We start from the raw sequence: 21,160 nt of genomic DNA, 5'->3' as shown, positions 1-21,160 counted from the left end.
AAACAGTTTAGTAACATTTTTTAAAGCCATATACACACCCCAATTAAAAGACGCATATAGCTATAATAATCTATTATGAACATATAGACCTTATACACAAATAATACATATAAGCTGGCGGTTAGGGTTGTCATTGCAGTTTAAAAATTTACAATTGAAATAGTTGACAACGTATTTAAAATGTATTTTCCAACAACAGACAATCCGCTTAATCCGCTTACTGCCTAAACGGTGACAACCCTGCGCCAAAAGCACACATACATACATAACTACTTTCGAGTATTATACAAAGTAAATTCTAAATCAACTTTGAAACTCTGGCCAGCACTACATATAAAGAATTTCATGCGTATGCCTTTCCATTGTAAAATTGTTTTTAATTTTTGTAGTACTTGTAGACCAAAACACCCGCAGCCTTTCAATTAAAAATAACACTAGTAATATATAATTTACCCTAATTATAAATATATATCTATATATATGTACATGTATATAATATATATAAAATTTATTTAAATTCATTTTTTAACGCAAATAAACATTGAACTAAAAGTGTAGTCATCATCTGTGTTTCAGTTTTGACTTGCAAATCAAATGGGACGCGATCGCAACTCGATCAAAACGGGAGCATTGGGCTTGTTGATCAACAGCGTAACGATGTCCAACTCGTCATCCGTTTGACCTCGCCAGATGAGCTCGTAGTTACGCAGCAGCTAAAGATTTGAATTGCAGATTTACTAGAGGAATGATCAACGATCGTTCGATCATCAAAATTCGATACTCACCCTCAGCAGCAAGACGTGCATGTTCTGTTCGGCGAGACGACGAGCTATGCAGGCACGCATGCCATGTCCAAAAGGCAGTACCAGGTAGGGATTCAAGGCATTGCGTTGCTTGAGCCAACGATCGGGTAGAAAACGCAGAGGATCGGGAAAGTGCTGAGGAAGGCGACAGGCTACCATGTTCTGGGTAACCACAGTGGTCTAAGCATAGGAAATTGTATAAAGATCAATTTAAAATGTATAGAAATCTCTAGATACTCACTCCCTTGGGCACAAAGTAGCCACTCAGCACCGTATCCTGGTTTAGCACCCTTCCAAAACCAATGGAAATGGGATTTAGACGCAGTGACTCCTTCAGCACGGCCCTGGTGTAAGTAATGTCCGTGCGCAGAGCATCAGCACTAAGGGATTGCTCGGGATTGGGCAGCACCTTGAGTGCCTCCTCGTAGATGCGCTGCTGCACTTCCGGATGCCGTGCAACATGGTAGAGCAGAAAGGCCGAGGCATAGGAAGTGGTATCAATGCCAGCTAAAAGCAAATCTGCCGATGTGCCCACCACATCAAAGCGATCCAGTTGGGGATTTTGTATGTAGGCAGTGATCAGTGATGATCTTGATGAGCCTGACTCCAGATTTTGCTCCAACAGCTGCAGGGCAACACTTTCCATGTAGGATTGAGCGTGCCGCAACTTGCGATAGCTGGGAGTCTCCACAAAGCGCCAGAGTTGCAGACCTTGATCCGTGGGTAGAATGCAGCTGTTGGTGGTTTCGGCGGCATGCATGAGACGTGTGGAACGGGAGTGAGGATGCTGTTCCTCAGGCGAAAAGGATTCAATACGCGCTCCAAAGGTCAGCAGACAGGTTACTTAAATGGAAGGAATATTTATTAGGAGTATACTTTTGTTAATTTTGTGACTTTACTTACATTCCAAATTAAGTCTGGTTAGCTTGGGCAACATATCAATAGTAGCACCGATACCCTCTGACTGCTTTAGGAATTTCAGAAATTCCCGTGTCACGTCATCCACCTCGGTGACAAAACTGCGCACACTTTTTGGCGCACTGAGCTCCTTTTGCACCTGGGATCGAAGACGCCACCAATCGGGTCCATTTGTTGGCAGCAGTCCCGTCGTCTTGTAGAGATGTGGACGCTGTTTGCGATACTGGGCAAGTGCCAGGTGACTGCGTCGCTGCGGACAGTCACGTTCGTTGAGCAGTGTGGCAATGTCCTTGGGATCGTACAGCCAGACAATATCCTGACCCGGCAACATAGTCTCTCTCACAATCGAACCGTACTTCTCGTACTTATCCTGCCCGGCCTTGTGCAGCTGCAGCCACGAATACGAGCCTATGCCGGGCATATAATTGTAGAGATTGCCCAATCCAAAGGGACCTCGTGGCCCTGGCATGGCCTCGAATGGCTTCGCAAATATGCATTGCCTCGAGTTGCAGCAAATTTTTAGCAGCTTCGTCAACATTTTGTTCTGTTCACTGCAAATTCCCGAAACGTACTGAGAGATACATTTTTATGATCGGCCCAAACATTTTGGGATTTAACTTTATTGCGGCTTCTTTTGTTTCACTTGTCGCCCGAAAGGTAACGAATACTCATTGCGCAGAGTCGGGTTTACCTGACGGATCTTAAACGAGTCGTCTACCTGGTGAGAGATTTTGGTCCGCTCTTTAAAACCGCATAAGAGAGATTATAATATATTAAACAAAAGATTGCATACTCTTAGGAGGCAGACTAAAATATGTTTTCTTTGATATTTGATAAATACTGTTGCATACTTTTAAGCTTCCAGTAAAAGAACAAAATTAATGAAATAAATCGAACAGAAATAATTTAATATATTTTATTATGGATTTAAATTAATATATCTTTTTACTTATCATTCGTTCTTATAGACTGATTTTTTTAACATACATTTAAGCTTGCAGTAAATTTAAAATGAACAAATTCAATGAAATAAATCGAATAGAAATATTTTAATATATTTTATTATGGTTTTAAATTAATATATCTTTTTACTTGTTATTAATTCTTATAGATCGATTTTTTTTAATATACTAGAGTCAAAATACACACAAAAATCTCAATCACATACACAATACTTTAACTTTCAACCAGCTAAGCTTCTTTCTTCTCTTTAGCTGGTTGTTTCAGCTTTTCATTTTCCTTCCCTCTGTCCTTTTCTTTTCCGTTATCTTTCACCTTTATCTTATCTAGACTTTTCTTTGCACTTAGCTTAGCTTTCGTTTTAGGCGTTTGGGATTTTGTAACCTGTACGATTATCATTACTATATTGCCAATGAAGAAAGCGACAAATAGCACTGGTAAAATCAAAAAATCAAAAGAGTGGCTAACAAAGTAGCTCTGTTCCCGTGACTGAGGATGCGAGAGGTGTTTGTAAAGTTGCGGCTCGCTCACCAACTGTTCGGCATACCAAACAGCCTGATTCAAGGGCTTAACCTGACGTGTACGGAAATTGACCTGTGCCTCATGCAAGTTGTCCAAAAAGATTTCCTCCCGAACGATACGCTTCAAGGCATCGGAAAAGCTGTGACTGGTTATGTTATCAGTTGAAAGCCGAACTCCCAAATAACGTTCCTCAACGCGTTTGGCATTCTATAACAAAGTGAGGAGATTATAACTATAATAAAGTGATTTATCGTTATTATCGACTTACATTGATCTGATCCATTAAAAGCGGCAGCACAATAACTGGAATTGCATTGTAGATGGCTTCCTGTAGGCCAAAACTATCGCCATGAGTCAAAAATGCCTTCATACTGGATTTAGCTAAAGAGCAGATAAAGAATTTAGTGAAGACTTAAGGAACATGCCTTCATAACTAACCCAAAATGTCCTGCTGCAAGTCAACACTAATGGTCCTCAAATTGTGATAGCTTCTGAACAGCTGTACATCCTTAACATTCCAGATAAAGCCAAACTGACTAAAATCCTTGATCATATACTGAATGGCCTTAACGCCCTCGCTAGATATCAATTGAAGTTGTGGCAAATTGATGTAGATAATACCCTCTGGAAATCGATTCACAAACTCCTGCAAGTTTAAAGGAAGTGGAGCGGACTCGGCACGAATGTGCAGTCCACCGACCTCAACTACATTGGGTGGCAAATTCTGCACATAATCCAACACGGGATGTGTATTGAGCAGCATCAGTTGCACATCTGGATTTCTAAAGCCATCACGCAGCATTCCATTCAAAACGGGCTTAACAACTCCCCAACGAATGCTATGAGGAAAATTGTTAGAAAATTATGAAATTTTGATATTTCGATTTATAACTTACAATGCCTCGCCAATGTACAGGACATGATTCAGAATGCGCTGCCAGTAATTCATTTCCACAGGCAGTTGGCTTATAAAGTGGGGAATCCGTGCTGGATTAATGGTGTCCTCAGCATGCATCAAGTTCAACAGATCGACAGTTAGTTTACCGCTACTTAAGGCCAGCACGGGAGTGTCTCGATATTTGGGCAATCTGTTCATCAGACAGTCCATCGAATAGGTGGCATCATAGATAATCAAATCGTAGTTTGCTTTCAGTTCATCCACCACCAGGTTGTCCTCTAAAACAGATCGGCAGTTGCCCAACAAGGCCTCATACCAAATCAGCATCTGCTTCAAATCCCAATACTGCTTAAAGTTCCCAAGTGTGTCCACATATTGCTTCTTGATCACATCGTATTTGTTCTCAATTTGAACATGTGTTATGCCTTTAATTTCGGGATCTGGCGAGGTGCCCACAATGGTCAGCGAGTGACCACGTCCAGCCAATGCCTCAAAGAACGGCTGCGTCCAGCTGGGATTATTGTGCGCCGCCGTGCCAACAATACACAGTATCTTAGCCGCATGCAACTGCTGCCACTGAATGCAACTGAGCAGCAGCAGCAAAACTGTTACAAATATTTTCATAATACCAAATCGTTTCAAACCAAACACACGACTGAATCACCGTGGACTCTGCTAGACTTTTGCCGACTGCGATAAGATTACGAAGCGGAACGATAAGAGTTCACTTATTATTTATTAGATTGTCTGAACTTTTTCACAAAATAAAAACAAAACATTTTATGAGTCGAGTATGTGTGGTGAGTAAAAATTATAGAAAAGCCGCCTATGGCAACCGGCAGTTGTTTAAACAGCTGACAAACTGATAACAGCAAGTAAACAAAGTGTGCCGGCTGGCTTAGGTTAAGTTGAGAAAGACATCATTGTATTAGCTGAAATGTGCATGTATTAGTAAGCTTTTATCGTGAAAGAGATATGTTATGCTAAGAGCTTTTAAAGCTTCAGTGTACGTGTGCATCATAGATGAGCATTAGAGAGCTTTTGAATTCTTTTTTAAAGGAAAGCCAGTGTTAATGAAGATCTTTGATTTATATATTTTATTCCAGATGTTTCTATTGGATTTCACCATCAAGTGAAATATTATTGTAATAGGTTCACTAAGTCTAATTTTTAATAGAGTATCTCTTGAGTGTATCTTTGAATCCAGCTGTGTTATCAGCAATAATATACACGTATATTGTGAAGGAACCGTCAATCAGCTTCAGTACATGACAAGATGTTGAATAGAAAGTATCTCGGCATCGCAATTGCATTGCAATTGCTCGGCTGGGCAATGGCTGGAAATATCCTGGCATTGATGGGCATGACGTCACATAGTCATCATATATGGTAAGTAATCTTCTGCCTAATGATCAACTTAACTAACTAGAGTCATATTTCATTTATAGGAATAGCGTATTGTTGTATGAGCTAGCCGAAAGGGGTCACAATCTAACCATACTCTCGGTGAACTTGCCACGTCCCAACGACAAGGTGCCTGCTAATGTCACATACATCTATCTGGAGCGTGCCTACGATTTCTATACGGATGATAAGGATAAGATCGATATTAATTTTTTTATCGGCATCAGCAGCTATGCTACGATTCCCCTTATGTATAAATTTGGCGTGAAAACGGCAGAGTATATAACCGTTTCGAAGGGTCTGCAGCAGTTATTGGATTATCCCGACGAATTTAAGTTCGATGTGATCATTAACGATTGTACAATGGGTCCATATTTGATGGGCTTTGTCCACAAGTTCCGCTATCCGCCCGTAATTGGCATGACAGCCTTAAGTAATAACCCAGTTAGTATAGACTTTATGTCTAATAGTTATTTTCCTGCCCTGATTCCCTACTTTTCAACATTGTATAAACCAAAAATGAACTTTTTTGAACGTTTCGATAATACACTAATATTTGCCCTAGATACACTGTGAGTATTACATTCGTTTTATAAATAAGACTAAGTAATAAACATGTTTTTTTTCCATTTTCTCCCAATAGCTATCGTCGCCTGTACTACAATCCCAAGCTCGATAAGATAATGCGCCCCTTTTTTGCCCCCGATATGCCGCCTCTTTCCGAGTTGGCCAAGTTGACAAAGATTGCACTGATCAACACACATCCAGCTATAAATTTTGTGGAGTCTTTGCCCCCGAATATGATCGAGATTGGAGGCTTGCAGGGCAGACCTGGAAATCCCCTGCCCACCGACCTAGATCAGTTCATGCGAAAGGGAAAACGTGGCGCGATATTCTTCTCAATGGGCACTAATATGTTGCCCCACGATGTGGACAGGGAGACCAAGTTGAAGATTGTAGAGGCCTTTAGGCAGCTGTCCGACTATAACATTATCTGGAAATTCGACAAGGAGTACTTAAAGGATGTTCAAATGCCTGGCAATGTTCTGGTTAGGGACTTTTTGCCACAACGCGATATACTGGGTAAGTTTAAGGCACTTTCTTTTAGATGTTATATATAGTTTAAGGATTATATGTTTGCAGCTCATGAATCTCTGATATTATTTGTTTCCCACTGTGGTGGTCTGAGCACACAGGAGGCCACCTGGCACGGTGTGCCTCTAGTAGGAATTCCCCTGTTTTTGGATCAACATCGCGTAAGTAAATGTTGTATAACATATCGTGTTTCAGCTAATTTCCAATATCTCCCTCTCTTTTCTAGAATCTTTTGCAAACTCTGAGCGCCGGCGCTGCTGTAAAGGTTGATTATCTGAAGATGACCACGGAAATTTTAGTCTCAGCTATAAAAGAGGTCGCTGAGAATAAAAGCTACTCGGTGGCCATGAAACTGCGTTCCAAACGTTTAAGGGACACTCCTGTGCCGCCCCTCGAGTTGGCCGTGTGGTGGGTCGAGTACTTGATGCGGCATCCCGATCCAGTTCATTTACATTCCACGGCCAAGGAACTGAACTACTTCCAAGCACATTCGCTGGATGTACTCGCAGTACTGGCATTGATTCCCCTGATAATCCTGTACGGATTAAGCCGCCTCTGTGCCGGAAAAGGAAAACAACAGCTCAAAAAACATCATAAACGCGATTGAGAACAGATAAATGATACAGTTGAATTATTTAGTTTTTAAATATGTTTTTATTTGTATATATAGCTAAATATTAAACAATACATTGTTATTATTATTATGAGTACGAGTTTAATTTCTATGCAACGGGTGCTCATTGTTTATAAGAATTCTATAAAAATAAAAGAAAAAAAATGAACTTTTTTCTTTTGTGATTTGCATAATGAACAACTATTGGCAAAGAAATTAGTCACTGCTTTTATAGGCTAGGTGTGTTCATGTGTGTTGTGTAGGTGTGTGTATATGGGTGTGGGTGTGTGTAAGTGTGTTTGTTAAGCATTTATTTACGTTTTGTTAATATGGCAAGATTAATACATGAAACGATTCTCACTTAACTACATTTTTTATTTTTGCGGGGTACAGTGAGTGCCCCTAATGAAACTTTAGTCTAAGAACTATTGCTAGGCGCTAATTGCACAATTGGATTAATCATAAATTAAATTACACATACAAGTATTAAATTAATTAACACAGATATTCGTTTTCTTATTTGTGTGTGTGTTGAGAGAAATGTTTAAAGCGTGGTTATGTACAGATTACGATTGGGGGTATTCACTGTGAATTTATTGTATATGTTTTTTTTGGCATTCATGCAGTGAGTACCCCCCACAATGAGGCTAGCTTTAAATTGAGGCTTCTCGGTTAGTTTTGGTGCATTGTGAGGAGGATCATGGGGGCAGTTTTTGTGAATTGGAATTAATTTAGTGTAGCACCGCTACAACGCTTCGATAAATATCGTTATCGTTAAAACTTCGTATCGCCTTTCACTCATTCACCAACTGTGCTGGTCCGGGATCATCGTAGGGTGCTCCATTCGCACCCACAAACTGATTATTGTTGCGATGCACAAATCCACGACCTGGCGAGGCATTGTAGTAGACAACCCGACGAATGCCGAAGGGATCCACATAGCCAAAGCTGCCCGCCCGCTTGTCATCCACCTGCGACTCCTCATGGTATTGCTTGGGCAGCACATAACGGAAACCATTACGTGTCACACTCACACCATCATAGTCCGAGGCATCCAGGTTGTTGCTGTGCAGCGGACGCGGACGCAGACGCCGGCGATAGGCGCGTTCCGGCAACGGCGGCAGCAGCGGCGCATCCAGCGCATTCACCTCCAGCGGTGAGTTGGGCGTGTAGTAGCCATAACCACTGCTGACAGGCGTGGCTGAGGGCGCATAATGATAGCCACCAGCGGAGACAGAGGGCGGCGGCGCAAATTGCGCTGGCGTGGAATAACCGAAGGTCTCCTGTGCCGCAATTGGTGCAGGCGTCGTGGAAACAATGCCAATGGCACTTGGGCGTGGTCTCTGCCGTCTACGATACGAGCCCAAAGGTGGCAGCATGGATAACGCAGGTGCTGGAGCTGACACAAACAAACCAGGACGCGGTGTCGTTGTGCCAATCACAGTGGCAAAGCGACCAGGAGCAAATCCATGATCTGCCTCCTCATCATACACATTAATTGCATTGATCTCATCATGTGCCTCCGCATTGGGCTGAATCTCCACGTGCGGAGTGACGATGCCCTTCAGCAGCTGATCTCTTGCTCTGGGCAACTCATCCGGATAATGATCAAAGCCAAGTTGCGTTTGTGGCTGTATCTTGGCTGCCTGCTCTGGTGACAAATAATTAAGTTTACCCACACCTGAATCTAGATTTGCTGTCGCCAAATTCGGTGGCTCATATAAAGGTGGTGGTGCGGTGGTCGTCGAAGTTGTTGTGCTATACCCATAGTTAGGTTTTCTATAACCACCGGGTACAACGTTGCCTCCAGCATTGCCATCCACCAAAATGCCAGATTGAGCTGGAGCCGTCTTTGTGGATTTAATGGCATCCTGTGAAAAAAGATTGATGATAAGGTAGTTAATTTAAGTGGCATTTGGGAGCACTTTTTGGTTACCTCAATGCCTCTGCCCTGACCCACAAATATAGTCTTCGATTTTAAAATACGATAGCCTTCCTTATCAGCGATATAATCCTTCTGCCGCAGAAAGCCCGCCGCATCGATCCAAGCCTCGGTGCCTATGGAAAGAAAATCAAAGATTTATTTAAAAAAATCTCAATGCAGATTTTTAGTTCAAGCACCAATAATAATATTAAATCAAAATGAGTCCACATAGTGATTGAGAGGTATCTTAATTTAATGAACATTCTTTAATAAATTTAAATCATTTTTCACTGTCCTTTTTAAAGTCATAAGATAAAAAATCCTTTGAAATCTCCATATTTTCATAGTTTTAAATAAATATGTGATTAAATAAATTGAATTTCTGCAATTTTACTTTATAAACTAATACAAATATTCAATGTAAAGAATAATTTTTAGACTAATTCATATTTATTGAGAAAGTTTCAAAATATTTGAAAATGACAAACAAAAGCAGATTTCAGTTGCTATTTTCTAAATCTAATATCAGTTATTAAAAATGTATTTCTACAGCAATTTTCACCGTAATCAGACAGGAAATCCTCTCCAATCTTTTCGATTACTTTCCGATAATCAATCAGTAAAAATTTCACTTTATATTTACTAAAGTTATTGATTTGCTGAACTTACCAATGACTGTGCCGTCCTGCAAGCGTTTCTCCTTCCGAAACTGTCCATTATCTGTCTGAAAGCGGAAATATCTTTCGGGTCCCTCATCCGTTTGTATGTGGTACTGACTTTGGCCCGAATCGCCCCACGAGGCTGTTGTCAGCACGACAAATGTTAGCTGCAAAATCAAATGGAATGAAATTATTGTCGACAGGGGGTCAGTAACACTTGCCACTTGCCACATGCCACTTGAAGTACGGCTAGCTATTTTGACTAATGGCATTTGGCAAATGCATCTGGATCTGGCCAAATGTGGACACAACTCAACTGATAGATAAATGCCAGCTGTTGGCCAAAACGAGTAGCCAAACGTGATTGCACTTCAATGTTTCAGAGTCAAGGTGATGTGAAGAGATGCAACCGCACAACTACAGCTATTATGCAACTTACAACATGTTGCAAACGGAAATGCGGCATGTGAAAGTGACCACAGCCACAAGCGAACCGGTTGCAGCACACATTGCGTATACGCGACGTGTTTGTGTTCATGGACAAGGTTGCTATTCGCATTGAAATTCTTTTCAATTCAATTATTCTAAAGCTGCTGCCACCCGCACGTAATCACATTAACGCCTCAATTATTTCAGTTTGCAGCCATAAACTACCAATACTCGCAACTGCCACAAGCTGGCTAAGGAGCAGCGACCGCGGCACGTTGCCCCTGTGGGCGTCTCAATTGCGAATTGTGAATTGCGAATTCGATTTGTGGCTTGTGTGCGCTTCAATTAAGCTAATGTTTGTGTAGCTGACATTTTTATTACAATTTTGTGCTTGTTTTTCGATTCGTTGTATATGCAAACGCTTGACGTTTTATTTATTTCGCCTAAATTAATTATTCTTTACATATTTATTTCGATAGTTGTTGTTTTATGACAGACTACGCTTTCAGGCGGGTAAATATGAATAATAAGTTCAAAATACTGCTTGTATTTATTTTTAAATTTAGCTCAGTTTCATTGGGTGAAATTGGGATTTTTAACAAACGTTTTTTTCACTTTTAGGCTAACAAAGTAGCATTTTTAATAAATTGTTTCTCATTGTTTAGCTTAATATTTTGTGATTTTTAGCTTAGCTGACTAACAAACTGACAAAGTCATCTTAATGCATCCATCAATCATGCAAATTAGTGAGAAATGGATTACCTCAGCAACAGGCCAGTCGAAAAATTAAAACAAAATTGTTTAAGTGAATTCCCCATCGAAATGTGTCACTTTCTAGTTAGCCAAGTAATGCACCTTTCCCAAACAATTACAGTCAATTGAAATATTTGCGAGTAAACGTCACAATTCATCAGCAGCAAATTGTGGCATGGTTAGAAAATTTATTTCATTTGCTAACGCAACGTAATAAATTGTGCAAAAAATTATTATGGTCATTTCCGTTATGGGGCAAAAGATTGCAGACAGACGGCAGCAATGAGAGTAAAAGTGGCAGCAACAACCACAACAACAACAACTACAACAATCACTTTAGCTTCGAGAGCAAAGATCTGAAAGAAATTTTAGTTCAAATTGGCGTCGCAGTTACTCAACCGGTTGGCGTTGGTGTTGACTCCAGAGCCGCAGCCTGGCAACATATGTTGTTGCCGCTGCTGATGCTGTTGCTGCCGGCAGCTTGCCGCATGTTGCTAGCGTTTGGTTACGTGAGAATCACCGAGTTAAGCGACTCCTTTTGGGCGCGAGCGCGCCTTAAAAACAACAACAGCAACAAAAAAAAAATCAAAAGTGGAAAATCACGTTTTTCTTGGCGCGCAATTTAAGTGCCGCTTTATTTTGGTTTTTTTTTATGTTTACGTTATTGTTATTGCTGCTGGTCGAAATGGTAACAATGCCCGTTAACTCTTGCGCAACATTTTTGGCGTAATTTACGCAGCGGCAACAACAACAGCAACAGCAACATCAAGTAAAACTAACACAAAAATCACTTTTTGGGCTGACCCCAAAAATTCTACAAAAATATGAACGTGTTGCAATTTATGCGAATCTAAGAAACCATAACTATTTATCTCTTTGTGACTGCGTGACCCCGCAGGGGGTGCTGCCTTGCCCCAAACTGACCTTCACAGTTGTAGTTTTTTAATTAAAAATCACTTCAATTATAATTATGCGCAAGCTCTGAATTTATTAGATCAAAACGGACACAAGAGCAACAACAACAGCAGCAGCAGCAGCAACAATTATTTATGATAAATGATCGGAGAATACGAGTACAAGGCACAGCTTGTGATTTTGTTAGTTGGGCATTCTGGCCAACAAACTATTTCAAAGTGTATTAAAACAAGGCGCTAATGAATCACACCCACAGCGCTGGCAGCGAACCTTTCATATTGGGTTAAGCAGCGTGTTTGCCTTTTCCTATATGCGATACTTATACGATAAGATATGCAAGCCCACACTGTGTCGGATATAGCAGTGAAAAACATATGAATAAACATGTTAATTAATATTTGTTGTCGCTTCCGTCTTTAATGATGGCAAACCATTGAAATCAAAGCTCAAGCTAAGTAAATAGGCAAACTGTAGCGCATGCAAAACGAAAGACTTAAGGCACAAACTTGTTACACAGCATGCAGATGTTGTTGTTTATTTAATTTATTATTTTCGCTGTGGTTTTTGTGGGTTTGTGGGCGTATGTGTACCAGTTGCGAACTAGCTTGTTAGTCAGCTACCTTTATTAGCTGGGTTTATCTTATCAAACTTAAAAGTTGCTTGAGATTGTCGATTGTTGCTTCGTGGTTGACGTTTGCGCATTCAAACGAAAATATTAGAGAAAAATAATAATTTCTAATTGCCCAAATTCCTATGAAAAAAATTAACAAGAAATCCCCGCCAATATATAGCACTGATCTAACACATTGCAAACATTAAATTCAAGTTACGGATTTGTCTGTTAGTCATATTCCTTTATTAGCTGAGTTTGTCTTATCAAAATATCAAAAGTTGCTTAAGATTTTCGATCTTAGAGCAGATTGTTGCTTTGTGGCTGACATTTGAGCATACAAAAAAACATTTCAGCGAGGCAATGAAGCAAATAATAATTTCTAATTGCACAAATTCCATTAAAAAAATACTAAAAAAAATTAAGTCCACGGCAATATACAGCACTGATCTGGCACATTGCAAACATGAAATTCTATATTAATATGCGGCGATTAAATGAAACATTTCATTAGACACAATCAATTCCGAGAATGTGCGGCACACAAACAACAAAAACGGCAACTACAACAAATACAACTACAGCCGACTCTGGTTGCCTATTGAATTACACATTTTGGAGAGACACCCACACCGGGCACAGCAGAGGGTCTCTCATGTGAGCTTAGCAGCTACTGACAGACCGCCGTCAAATTTCGAGCAGAGCCCAAATTACTGTGGGAGCAGCTGCCAAGCAACAACAACAACAACAGTAACCACCATAAAATTGTATTAAATTTCGTTAGTTGATTGACTTTTCGTAACGTGCAAAAAAGCAAAAATGCCGAATTGATTGCCTTTTTTGGTCAACATTTTTGGCGCTGCCATTTCCTGTTTCTTGCGCTTAACGTTGTTATACAATTTGCCTAGAACTCGACTTCAATTGAATATGAATATGAGTTGCCCAACAACTCTAGACTATCATACTCATGTGTTGCTGTTGTTTTCTTGTTTTGTTTTTGATTTGTTGGCGCTTGTTTTAAGAACCAGCCCCTGGCTTGTCTGTCTTGTTTGTCCAAATCAAAAGTGACCCGCACATGCAGTTTGCTGTTGCACTCAAATACTGTGACGCCTCTCAGTAACCCAGTTTATTTGCATTTGACAGCTGTTGCTACTCGGCTACCTCGACTACTCGACAAAATAATTGCTAGTTTCTATAAATAAAATCACATCCGACGCACTCAACTGCAGCATGCAAATGCTTTTAATACTCTACTGGAATTTATAATGTAATTTTCGAGCAAATACACAAAGAGCCTTAAAACATAGCACTTAAGTAAACTTTAGAAAAGTATTCAATTAGTACAAATATTTATAAATAAGCTAAAATTCATTTTAATGAAAGTTAATATTTAAAGTAAAATATAATAGGTTAAAAAATAAAATACTACAAGCTTACAAAATATCCAATAAAACATTTAAAATTGATTTTAAAATTAATTAACAAATTGTAGTATTTTTTATAAATAATCATTTTATACTTTGTCTGCTTTTTCCCAGAAAATGCAGACTTATAAGGGCATACAGGTGTCTCCATGACAAAGCTAACTTTTGTTTTTGAGTTGCCATAGATCATTTAACAAATTGCGAACAAAACTGCATTCAGACAGTTTGACTTGAATTTGACGCTATCGCTGCCACAGCCACCGCCACCGCCACCGCCGTTGGCATTGCATCACTTTTAGCCATATTTGTGGAACTTGGCAAATGCGTAACACTTTTGGCATGCATACTGGTAAGGTGTGAAATGGCGCTTACGTGAATTGCGACTCAGTGTTTATTGTGATCAGTGAAATGCGATTGTTCCAACTGGCAGAGTTGCATGTCAGCCACGCGTTTCTCTCAACCAGAATGACATTAGAATAGAATTCAACGACTTTGTTATTATGCAATTGGCATGCAAATGTGCTAAGCAAATATGTGCATGCATCATAAATAATATGCCATAAAAATTATTATCGCTTTTATGCGTTATTTTATTGTCATAGCGACAAGGTCAGCCACGTCGATCAAAAGAATTAAAAGGGGAACAACGCACGTAGGCTTTTCATGCGCTTCCGAAACTTTTCACTTTTGCTATTGTTTTGAATTAATAATAAATTTATGAATATTGTCAGGTAACTCTAGCAGCTAATTAAATGTGATTGCATAACGTAGCACACAGAATTGTAGGCGAGCCCAAAATTTGTCGAGGCGTGAAAAATTGTGTAATCTTTCAGCCAAGGGGGAGGGCCATAAAGTTGAATTTAACTGCAAATTTGCATGAAGGTCATTTGTAATTAGGCAGCCAGCTATGAAGTCAACTCTTAACTAATGCCCAAGAGGCATATAAACTGCTCAGTGTGCTGTCGCGCTGACTCATCAGAAATGCTCATAAACAATAACAATTTCGAGGCCGAGAAACTTAGACTTTGACTGATTAATAAGCATAAGAGCAAAAGAAAGTCAGGTGGCTAATAAATTCCCATAAATCAGAAATACACATACGTTAGCGGCGTGGCGTTGGCCAAATGTGTAGCAAAAGCTGTCAAGAGTGACACTTGCACGCCTCAATGCCTCGCCTCGCCCGCCTTTTGGCAAGTTCGTGTCCTAAGTCTTTTGTTATTTGGGCCGATTCTTCAACGCTTCGTCGCCCTGGCGCTTGTTTGCAATTTGATTTTTTTTGCATACACAAAATTTCCGCATCTTGGCGCTGCACTTGGCTGCTCCAATTTGTCACTGTTCCAACTGGGTTACAGTCCAAGTCCAAGCATTTTGTGGTCAAAGAAATCCAACAACGCTCGTGACATTCGGCCCCACAAGAGAGTGAAAGTTGCACGAAGAGAAAAAACAACAACAACAACAACAACAAAAAACAATCGAATTAAATTCAGCTCAGCTTCGACATGGCCCAATGCAACTTGGCTTAGCTACATTTGTTGCTGTTGTTGCTGTTGTTGTTGTGATTTTGGCCATGTTCAATGTGCGATCGTGTTTTAATTTCGTGTTGTATAAAGGCTTTTTTCATTGTCAGCGGCGTGCGGGCATGCAACTTGCATTGTTTGCCGAAGTTGGATGCTTCTTTTGGTGCCTGGCTAAAATGCTAAAACGTATTTCATAATTGCTGTGGGTTACTTAGTGGCGTCAATGTACATTTACAGCTATGCAACATGCTGTTATTGTTGTGGTTGTTGTTGTTGTTTGTGTTGCCTACAAAACTAAATTAATCATACTAAAGTAATTGGCCAGCTTGTGGCTGAAAGGGAGCGGGGAGAGGACATTTACAGCTGCTGTCTGAGCTGCGTGTAAATGAACTTCATATGCAGACACGTACAAATATCTCACAGATAACAGCCACATATGGTGGGAAAAGCATTTTGGCAGCATTTACAATACAAGTTGCCACTGTTGTTGTTGTTTCTGTTGTTGCTGGGCCTGTTGCCATGGGGCTGGGCGCCGTGAACTGTGTCAGCAATGTTGTTGCATTTATTTTATGCAAAATGCTACTTGGTACCAAATTCCAAAGTCAACAAACTATTTGCCATGTGTGATAATGGCTTTTTTCTTTTACTTTCGAAAGACACTTAAATGATAGCTGAGAGGGAAAAAGGGCAGCTTGACTTTGGCATAGTTTTAACGGCTTCACACTTTGGTTATTAACATTGTTTGCCAGACACTCTGACAAAGACAAAAGACAATCATTGCTACTTGCGTGGGCAGCACCTTGGATATAATTTTTTGATAAATCCGGCAAGCTGGCGACATTGTTGTCAGTTCTGATCTCTTTCTCTCTCTGTCTGCCTTTGTGTGTGTGTGTGTGTGGGCACATAGAAAATCTTAACGCGTGGTTGTCTAGTTTGCACTCTAACAACTTCCAGTTGGCACTGTCAGTTGTTTTCTTAGCTGAAATATTTGAGATTTGAGACAGAAGTGCGACAAGGCGTGTGTCGTAGACTGCAAATTCGTTTGCAATGCAAATTTCTGCCACAAATAAATCAGCGAAATAAAATATCAAATAGTTAAGTAAATTTTTCTGTAGAAATATTTATCCTGAGTACATTCTAACATAGTGCTAAATGAAAAGAGGGCAGCTTTATATTGTCTTAATGCAAACTATGGAATATTCCATAAAACAAATAGCTAACTTTTGGCAAGTAGAAAATCCCTTAAAGATTGTGTCTGTGAAAAGTGTCACTCGTAGAAGGAAATACATCCGTGTTCTAAAAGCACATCCGCTGCTTCAAATAAACAGCAGTAACTGCTACCAAATCGGAATACTCTAATATGCTAAATGATTTATAGTCCACAAAAATTTTTAATTACTGCAGTAGCAAGTTCTTCACACATCCATGCACGGCTTCCTTTTATGTGTTTCGACATCTGAAACCATATCAGGTAATAAAATCACATCATCAACAAACTGCACCAAAAATTACACCCAAAAAAAAGAGGTGACTCCACCCTACTCAGATTCCCACATTTCATTTGGCCGCATCTCATTCATAAAAACCCATAAAAATTTAAACAGCAGCTGTAGCTAATTTGCTTAACGGCCCATTAAAAATCTTTGCAAATTGGCTACAAATATTGTGCACCTAATTGAGTGGCCAACAACAAAAACAACAACAATATAAACTTAGCCGTGTGAACCTAACAATTAGAATTTAGAAAATATTTGAGTGCGGCCTTCATTTTACCACAAAATAAAGTATTTCTATTTGTTTAATAAGCAAACTGTGAGAAATTAGGTCAGCTAAAAAAAAACAAAATTGCAGCATCACTGTTAAAAAGTTAAAAATTCGTGAAATGCGATTTTAATCAAAGTTCATTAGGGGCGTGTACAATTTGTGGCCAAAATAATTTATGCGTAAAAATGCAAAGCAAAATGTTAAAAAAAAAAAAAAGAGAAATAAAATTTCTTTAATTTGCCCCGAGTCCATTTGGCGGCATGTTACATTTAAAATGATATTTAATAATTCGCGTTGTAATTGTGAAATGAGAAATGAGCAGGCATAGAGGCAATAAATATCAAATAACATTTATAAGTCAAATTTTTTTGTACAGCTTACATAATTATTGGATCCATAAGGCGTGTAAAACAAAATGGCAAACATTTGTTTTTGGAATTTATTGCTGTCACTCATTTGATATCTTGTCTCAGTTTCAGTTTCTGTCTCTGCCGACTGCTATCTCCCTCAAGGTCACATAAATAATACAGCTACAACAAAATGTAACAGTTGTTAATTAATTCAGTTGCGCTAATTTTGTTGCCCCGCATTTCTGTTTTTGCTCTTTGCTGCTCATTTGCATATTTAATGCTTGTCTTGGACTGGTCTTGGATCTGGAAACAACGTTACCAATTTGCGCAATTGTCGGCCGACTGCAGTTTGTTTGATTTGTCGCCCTTCAAGGGAAAGGCCAGCGTCAACAAAGCAAACGCTGAACTGCCCACGTGCTGTTGCCCACTAGCTCAGCGCACACCACGCAAACAAACGCACACACACTCACACATTCACACTTTAAGCACTCACAAATACATCCTCATCATCACCATCATCATCGCCATCATCACGTACTCATCATGAGTAAATCATCGTCGATTTGGCGTCTGTTTTTGGTTAGACGATGCCAGTGACCTTTCCTATGCTTTTGCTTTTGTTGTTTACCCTCTCGCTCTCTCTTTCTCTCTCTTTATCTCCCTCTTTCGCTGTGTACTATGCAAATTATACATTTATTGAAGTTCCGAGATCAATATCGGGGAAGCCGCTGATGCTGTCTCATCATAAACAAACTCAACGAAAAACGGCCCAAAAATGTAATGCACGATTTTTGTTGAAATTTTTTTAATGTTTACAAAGATTGATTGAAGGCCCCCTCAATCCCCGCATCCCAAACTCTGAACAGTTAAGAAATAACGTTTTGCCTATTCAGCGAATTCTTTTTATATTCAAATTTTACTAGCTATCTCTAATATGGGTCAAAAACTACAGGTTTGTTGTGATGAACTCAAAAAAACACACAAAAAATGTGTTAATCGTTTGTTTTTTTTTTCTCTCGAGTTTGCATATTTGTTGTATGAGTACTACGTGTGCCTATCCATAAATTATTCAATAGCTTTGTATTAGCACAAGTCACACGAAGATAGCGAAAAAATAATATAAATACAAGTGGCATTTTCGCATAATATTGTAATGGATGAAGGTTTCCATTTTGTTAATAATTTACAATATTTAGTAGACGGTAATTTGTCGTTGGCCCATTAAGTTAATAAGATTTAGTACTCGACTAAGAATTCTCTTACACTTGAAAGTCCAACAACAAGTTTGTTGCTTAAGTCTTTTGTTTCATTATTTATGACAAACATTTAAAAATTTGCAATTGCCAACAAACAACTGGTTGTAAATCTGGTTTTTATTTAAGTAATCAGTATATTGCTTAATTATGTGAATACGTAAAGAAAAACAAATTATACTCGTCTTTTTTAGTAGTTCAACTCGAGAATTGCATAACTTGTCGCTCGACTCGTGGTTTTCTAGCTAAAAATAAATCAATGTGAGTGCAACGTTTGATCTTATATCTAGCGGCTGAAACAAACGACTTTGATTTTTAATAGATAAACTGATCGATTTAGTGCTGAGTCTTAAAATTGAAGATGAAATTGTGGGAACCATTTAACACACTCATCGAATTTGCATTTCAACTATTTGAATCATAATACCTTTTCAAATTCAAATGTTTTTTGTTAAATCAAAGTTGGCTTTGAAAAGGAGACTTGCTTTTGCCACAAGCAATTTTGACATTCGCTTTACAATATTTGGAGTTAGCAGAACTCAAGTTTACATTTAAACATAAAACCAAAAATTTGTTATAAATTATTATATCTTATTATTCTATTGCTGGTAAGAGTATATACTACATTTTGATATTTTGAGAATTTATAATATCAAAAAAAATACAGCCAATATGTCATTTACAAATGCGGATGAGCATGTGCGGGAGAATCCAAAGTCGTCATTGAAAATGCCATCGACTGCACACTCAACTCCCGAAACCATTGGCGATGCACCGCGTTCTCTGGCAGCCTGTCACAAGCCACGGCCGGATACCAACTCGATGACGGTTCGGCAGTATTTGGATCTGACTGTGGCACCTATTCTACTGCACGGACTACAGGCTGTGGCACGTGAGAGACCCACGGATCCTGTCTCCTATTTGGCCACCTATTTGTTAAAGAACAAGAATCGATGCGATGAGATCAATACTGAAGCTTTGTAATCACTCATCAAATTTGCAACACAGCCACGCCCCCTCAGAAGCACAATTAGTTTCAATAGTTTTTTTTTTTTGCTGACAAACGCCGTAATTCGCTGACTATTGACTATTGCACTATTGAATTGAACACTTTTGTTAGAGCTGACACATCGTACATAGATACACACTTGTACTCTTCTCACACTTACCAAATGTATACACTTGAGCCACATGTCTTGAAGCTTTTCCTGTGATTGGACTACAACAATTCAAACACTTTGTTGTAAATTAAATAATAATTTGCTGCTGTATTTTCACGGCTGTCGCACAATACAAATACAAATACAAATTTGTACTCAAACTTGAAAATTTTCATTCAATCTTTACAACAATTTTTGGCAGCGTCTTTTCCCGGCGTTGCAGTTGCCAACGACATCACGCCCGAACGCGTCGAAGTCGAACGAAAAAAATTGGCCAAAAGATGCGCCGTTAATAGTCAATTTGATTTTTTTTTTTGCAAATTTAATTAGTTCCGCCGACTGCTGCAGCTTATATAGATGCTTCACTTCCGATGCTTCAAGCTGATCATCTAACGCTTTGCTTGTTAACTGCTTTGCTTTTGGCCCCGTCTCGCACGTCCGTTTACTCAGCTGGCTCGATTGCCACTAAAATCGCAACGCTTTTAGTCGACGGTTTAAAAAACTTCAAATTCAAATCGCCAAACGGTTCGTGGAACGATCGTTACACACTACGCTTCGGATCTGTTCGGATTCGATCGGAACGTATCGTATCGGTTGCGAACGTACCGAGTCGCTACTGTGGGGAAGCTGAGGGAAAGGGGAAGCCAGGGGTTGCCCCCAGGGCATGAGGCATGAGGCATGACGCTGTAAAGTCGTTTGTTACTCTGTTTGTCTGTTGTCATGGCTGTTAGAATTAATCTACTTTATGAGCACTCTTCGGTCACATTTTTCGATTTTTCTGTAAGCCGATTTCAGTTTTGGACCCACATTCTGTGACCACCCGCAACAGTCACGCGCCAAATTGAATATGTGTCTGGCTTTTTACATCACATAAGAAACTGAATATATATCATGGAAATAATTACTGTTCATTATAATTCCGGTATAAAGTTCAATGCAACATTGCATATTTATTTATTTATCATTGATTGATGCTACAATCTCAATTGCTGCTCTCGAGTGCTTCATGTGAGCTACATTATGGGCGCATTTTTTAGAAAGGGTTTACTGAGCCAGAGTTGCCTTGATATTTGAATTTTAAAGAGTTGCCAAGTTTGACAAGAGATTGACTAACAAAAGCTTGCTGTGATTCTCAATATAAAAAATCAGCATTTAATAAACAATTGTATATTCATTTTAACTTTAATAT

The 21,160-nt window shown here is 39.3% G+C and overlaps 5 protein-coding genes across 5 annotated transcripts; 2 read left to right on the top strand and 3 right to left on the bottom strand.

Annotated features, from left to right (window-relative positions):
- Positions 1 to 460: 460 nt before the first annotated feature.
- Positions 461 to 2,259, bottom strand: LOC117786949 (cytochrome P450 302a1, mitochondrial). The gene is made up of 4 exons (XM_034625379.1): positions 1,707 to 2,259; positions 1,045 to 1,646; positions 786 to 983; positions 461 to 713 (listed from the first exon to the last, which is right to left on the bottom strand). The coding sequence occupies exons 1-4, from the start codon at positions 2,257 to 2,259 to the stop codon at positions 591 to 593; spliced, it is 1,476 nt and encodes a 491-aa protein (XP_034481270.1). The 3' UTR covers positions 461 to 590.
- Positions 2,260 to 2,822: 563 nt separating this feature from the next.
- On the bottom strand, positions 2,823 to 4,764 carry LOC117788605 (UDP-glucuronosyltransferase 1-9). The gene is made up of 4 exons (XM_034627410.1): positions 4,100 to 4,764; positions 3,642 to 4,042; positions 3,472 to 3,584; positions 2,823 to 3,410 (listed from the first exon to the last, which is right to left on the bottom strand). The coding sequence occupies exons 1-4, from the start codon at positions 4,723 to 4,725 to the stop codon at positions 2,913 to 2,915; spliced, it is 1,638 nt and encodes a 545-aa protein (XP_034483301.1). The 5' UTR covers positions 4,726 to 4,764; the 3' UTR covers positions 2,823 to 2,912.
- Positions 4,765 to 5,370: 606 nt separating this feature from the next.
- On the top strand, positions 5,371 to 7,301 carry LOC117788045 (UDP-glucuronosyltransferase 2B15-like). Its single transcript, XM_034626701.1, has 5 exons — positions 5,371 to 5,490; positions 5,550 to 6,077; positions 6,149 to 6,588; positions 6,649 to 6,761; positions 6,827 to 7,301. Exons 1-5 carry the CDS (start codon positions 5,378 to 5,380, stop codon positions 7,205 to 7,207), a joined length of 1,575 nt encoding a protein of 524 aa, XP_034482592.1. The 5' UTR covers positions 5,371 to 5,377; the 3' UTR covers positions 7,208 to 7,301.
- A 97-nt stretch (positions 7,302 to 7,398) lies between these two features.
- LOC117787016 lies at positions 7,399 to 10,029 on the bottom strand. Its single transcript, XM_034625452.1, has 3 exons — positions 9,807 to 10,029; positions 9,150 to 9,271; positions 7,399 to 9,084 (listed from the first exon to the last, which is right to left on the bottom strand). Exons 1-3 carry the CDS (start codon positions 10,027 to 10,029, stop codon positions 8,008 to 8,010), a joined length of 1,422 nt encoding a protein of 473 aa, XP_034481343.1. The 3' UTR covers positions 7,399 to 8,007.
- A 9,301-nt stretch (positions 10,030 to 19,330) lies between these two features.
- LOC117788450 (protein dpy-30 homolog) lies at positions 19,331 to 20,132 on the top strand. Its single transcript, XM_034627227.1, has 2 exons — positions 19,331 to 19,419; positions 19,479 to 20,132. Exon 2 carries the CDS (start codon positions 19,484 to 19,486, stop codon positions 19,793 to 19,795), a length of 312 nt encoding a protein of 103 aa, XP_034483118.1. The 5' UTR covers positions 19,331 to 19,419; positions 19,479 to 19,483; the 3' UTR covers positions 19,796 to 20,132.
- Positions 20,133 to 21,160: the final 1,028 nt, after the last annotated feature.

This window comes from Drosophila innubila (assembly GCF_004354385.1).
Source record: "Drosophila innubila isolate TH190305 chromosome 3L unlocalized genomic scaffold, UK_Dinn_1.0 0_D_3L, whole genome shotgun sequence".
Taxonomy (NCBI): Eukaryota; Metazoa; Arthropoda; class Insecta; order Diptera; family Drosophilidae; genus Drosophila; species Drosophila innubila.
This window is presented reverse-complemented; position numbering and strand designations above follow the sequence as displayed.

Excerpts from the sequence above, each read along its gene's own strand:
- LOC117786949 (XM_034625379.1), bottom strand. The coding sequence starts at position 2,259 with ATGTTGACGAAGCTGCTAAAAATTTGCTGCAACTCGAGGCAATGCATA. Across the intron at positions 1,647-1,706 it reads AACCAGACTTAATTTGGAAT|TAACCTGTCTGCTGACCTTT; the intron begins GTAAGTAAAGTC and ends CTTCCATTTAAG. Across the intron at positions 714-785 it reads TGCACGTCTTGCTGCTGAGG|CTGCTGCGTAACTACGAGCT; the intron begins GTGAGTATCGAA and ends TCAAATCTTTAG.
- LOC117788605 (XM_034627410.1), bottom strand. The coding sequence starts at position 4,725 with ATGAAAATATTTGTAACAGTTTTGCTGCTGCTGCTCAGTTGCATTCAG. Across the intron at positions 3,585-3,641 it reads CTTGCAGCAGGACATTTTGG|CTAAATCCAGTATGAAGGCA; the intron begins GTTAGTTATGAA and ends TCTGCTCTTTAG. Across the intron at positions 3,411-3,471 it reads TTTTAATGGATCAGATCAAT|AATGCCAAACGCGTTGAGGA; the intron begins GTAAGTCGATAA and ends ACTTTGTTATAG.
- LOC117788045 (XM_034626701.1), top strand. The coding sequence starts at position 5,378 with ATGTTGAATAGAAAGTATCTCGGCATCGCAATTGCATTGCAATTGCTC. Across the intron at positions 6,078-6,148 it reads ATATTTGCCCTAGATACACT|CTATCGTCGCCTGTACTACA; the intron begins GTGAGTATTACA and ends TTCTCCCAATAG. Across the intron at positions 6,762-6,826 it reads TGTTTTTGGATCAACATCGC|AATCTTTTGCAAACTCTGAG; the intron begins GTAAGTAAATGT and ends TCTCTTTTCTAG.
- LOC117787016 (XM_034625452.1), bottom strand. The coding sequence starts at position 10,029 with ATGTGGCAAGTGGCAAGTGTTACTGACCCCCTGTCGACAATAATTTCA. Across the intron at positions 9,272-9,806 it reads GCAGGACGGCACAGTCATTG|GCACCGAGGCTTGGATCGAT; the intron begins GTAAGTTCAGCA and ends TTCTTTCCATAG. Across the intron at positions 9,085-9,149 it reads GTCAGGGCAGAGGCATTGAG|GATGCCATTAAATCCACAAA; the intron begins GTAACCAAAAAG and ends CTTTTTTCACAG.
- LOC117788450 (XM_034627227.1), top strand. The coding sequence starts at position 19,484 with ATGTCATTTACAAATGCGGATGAGCATGTGCGGGAGAATCCAAAGTCG.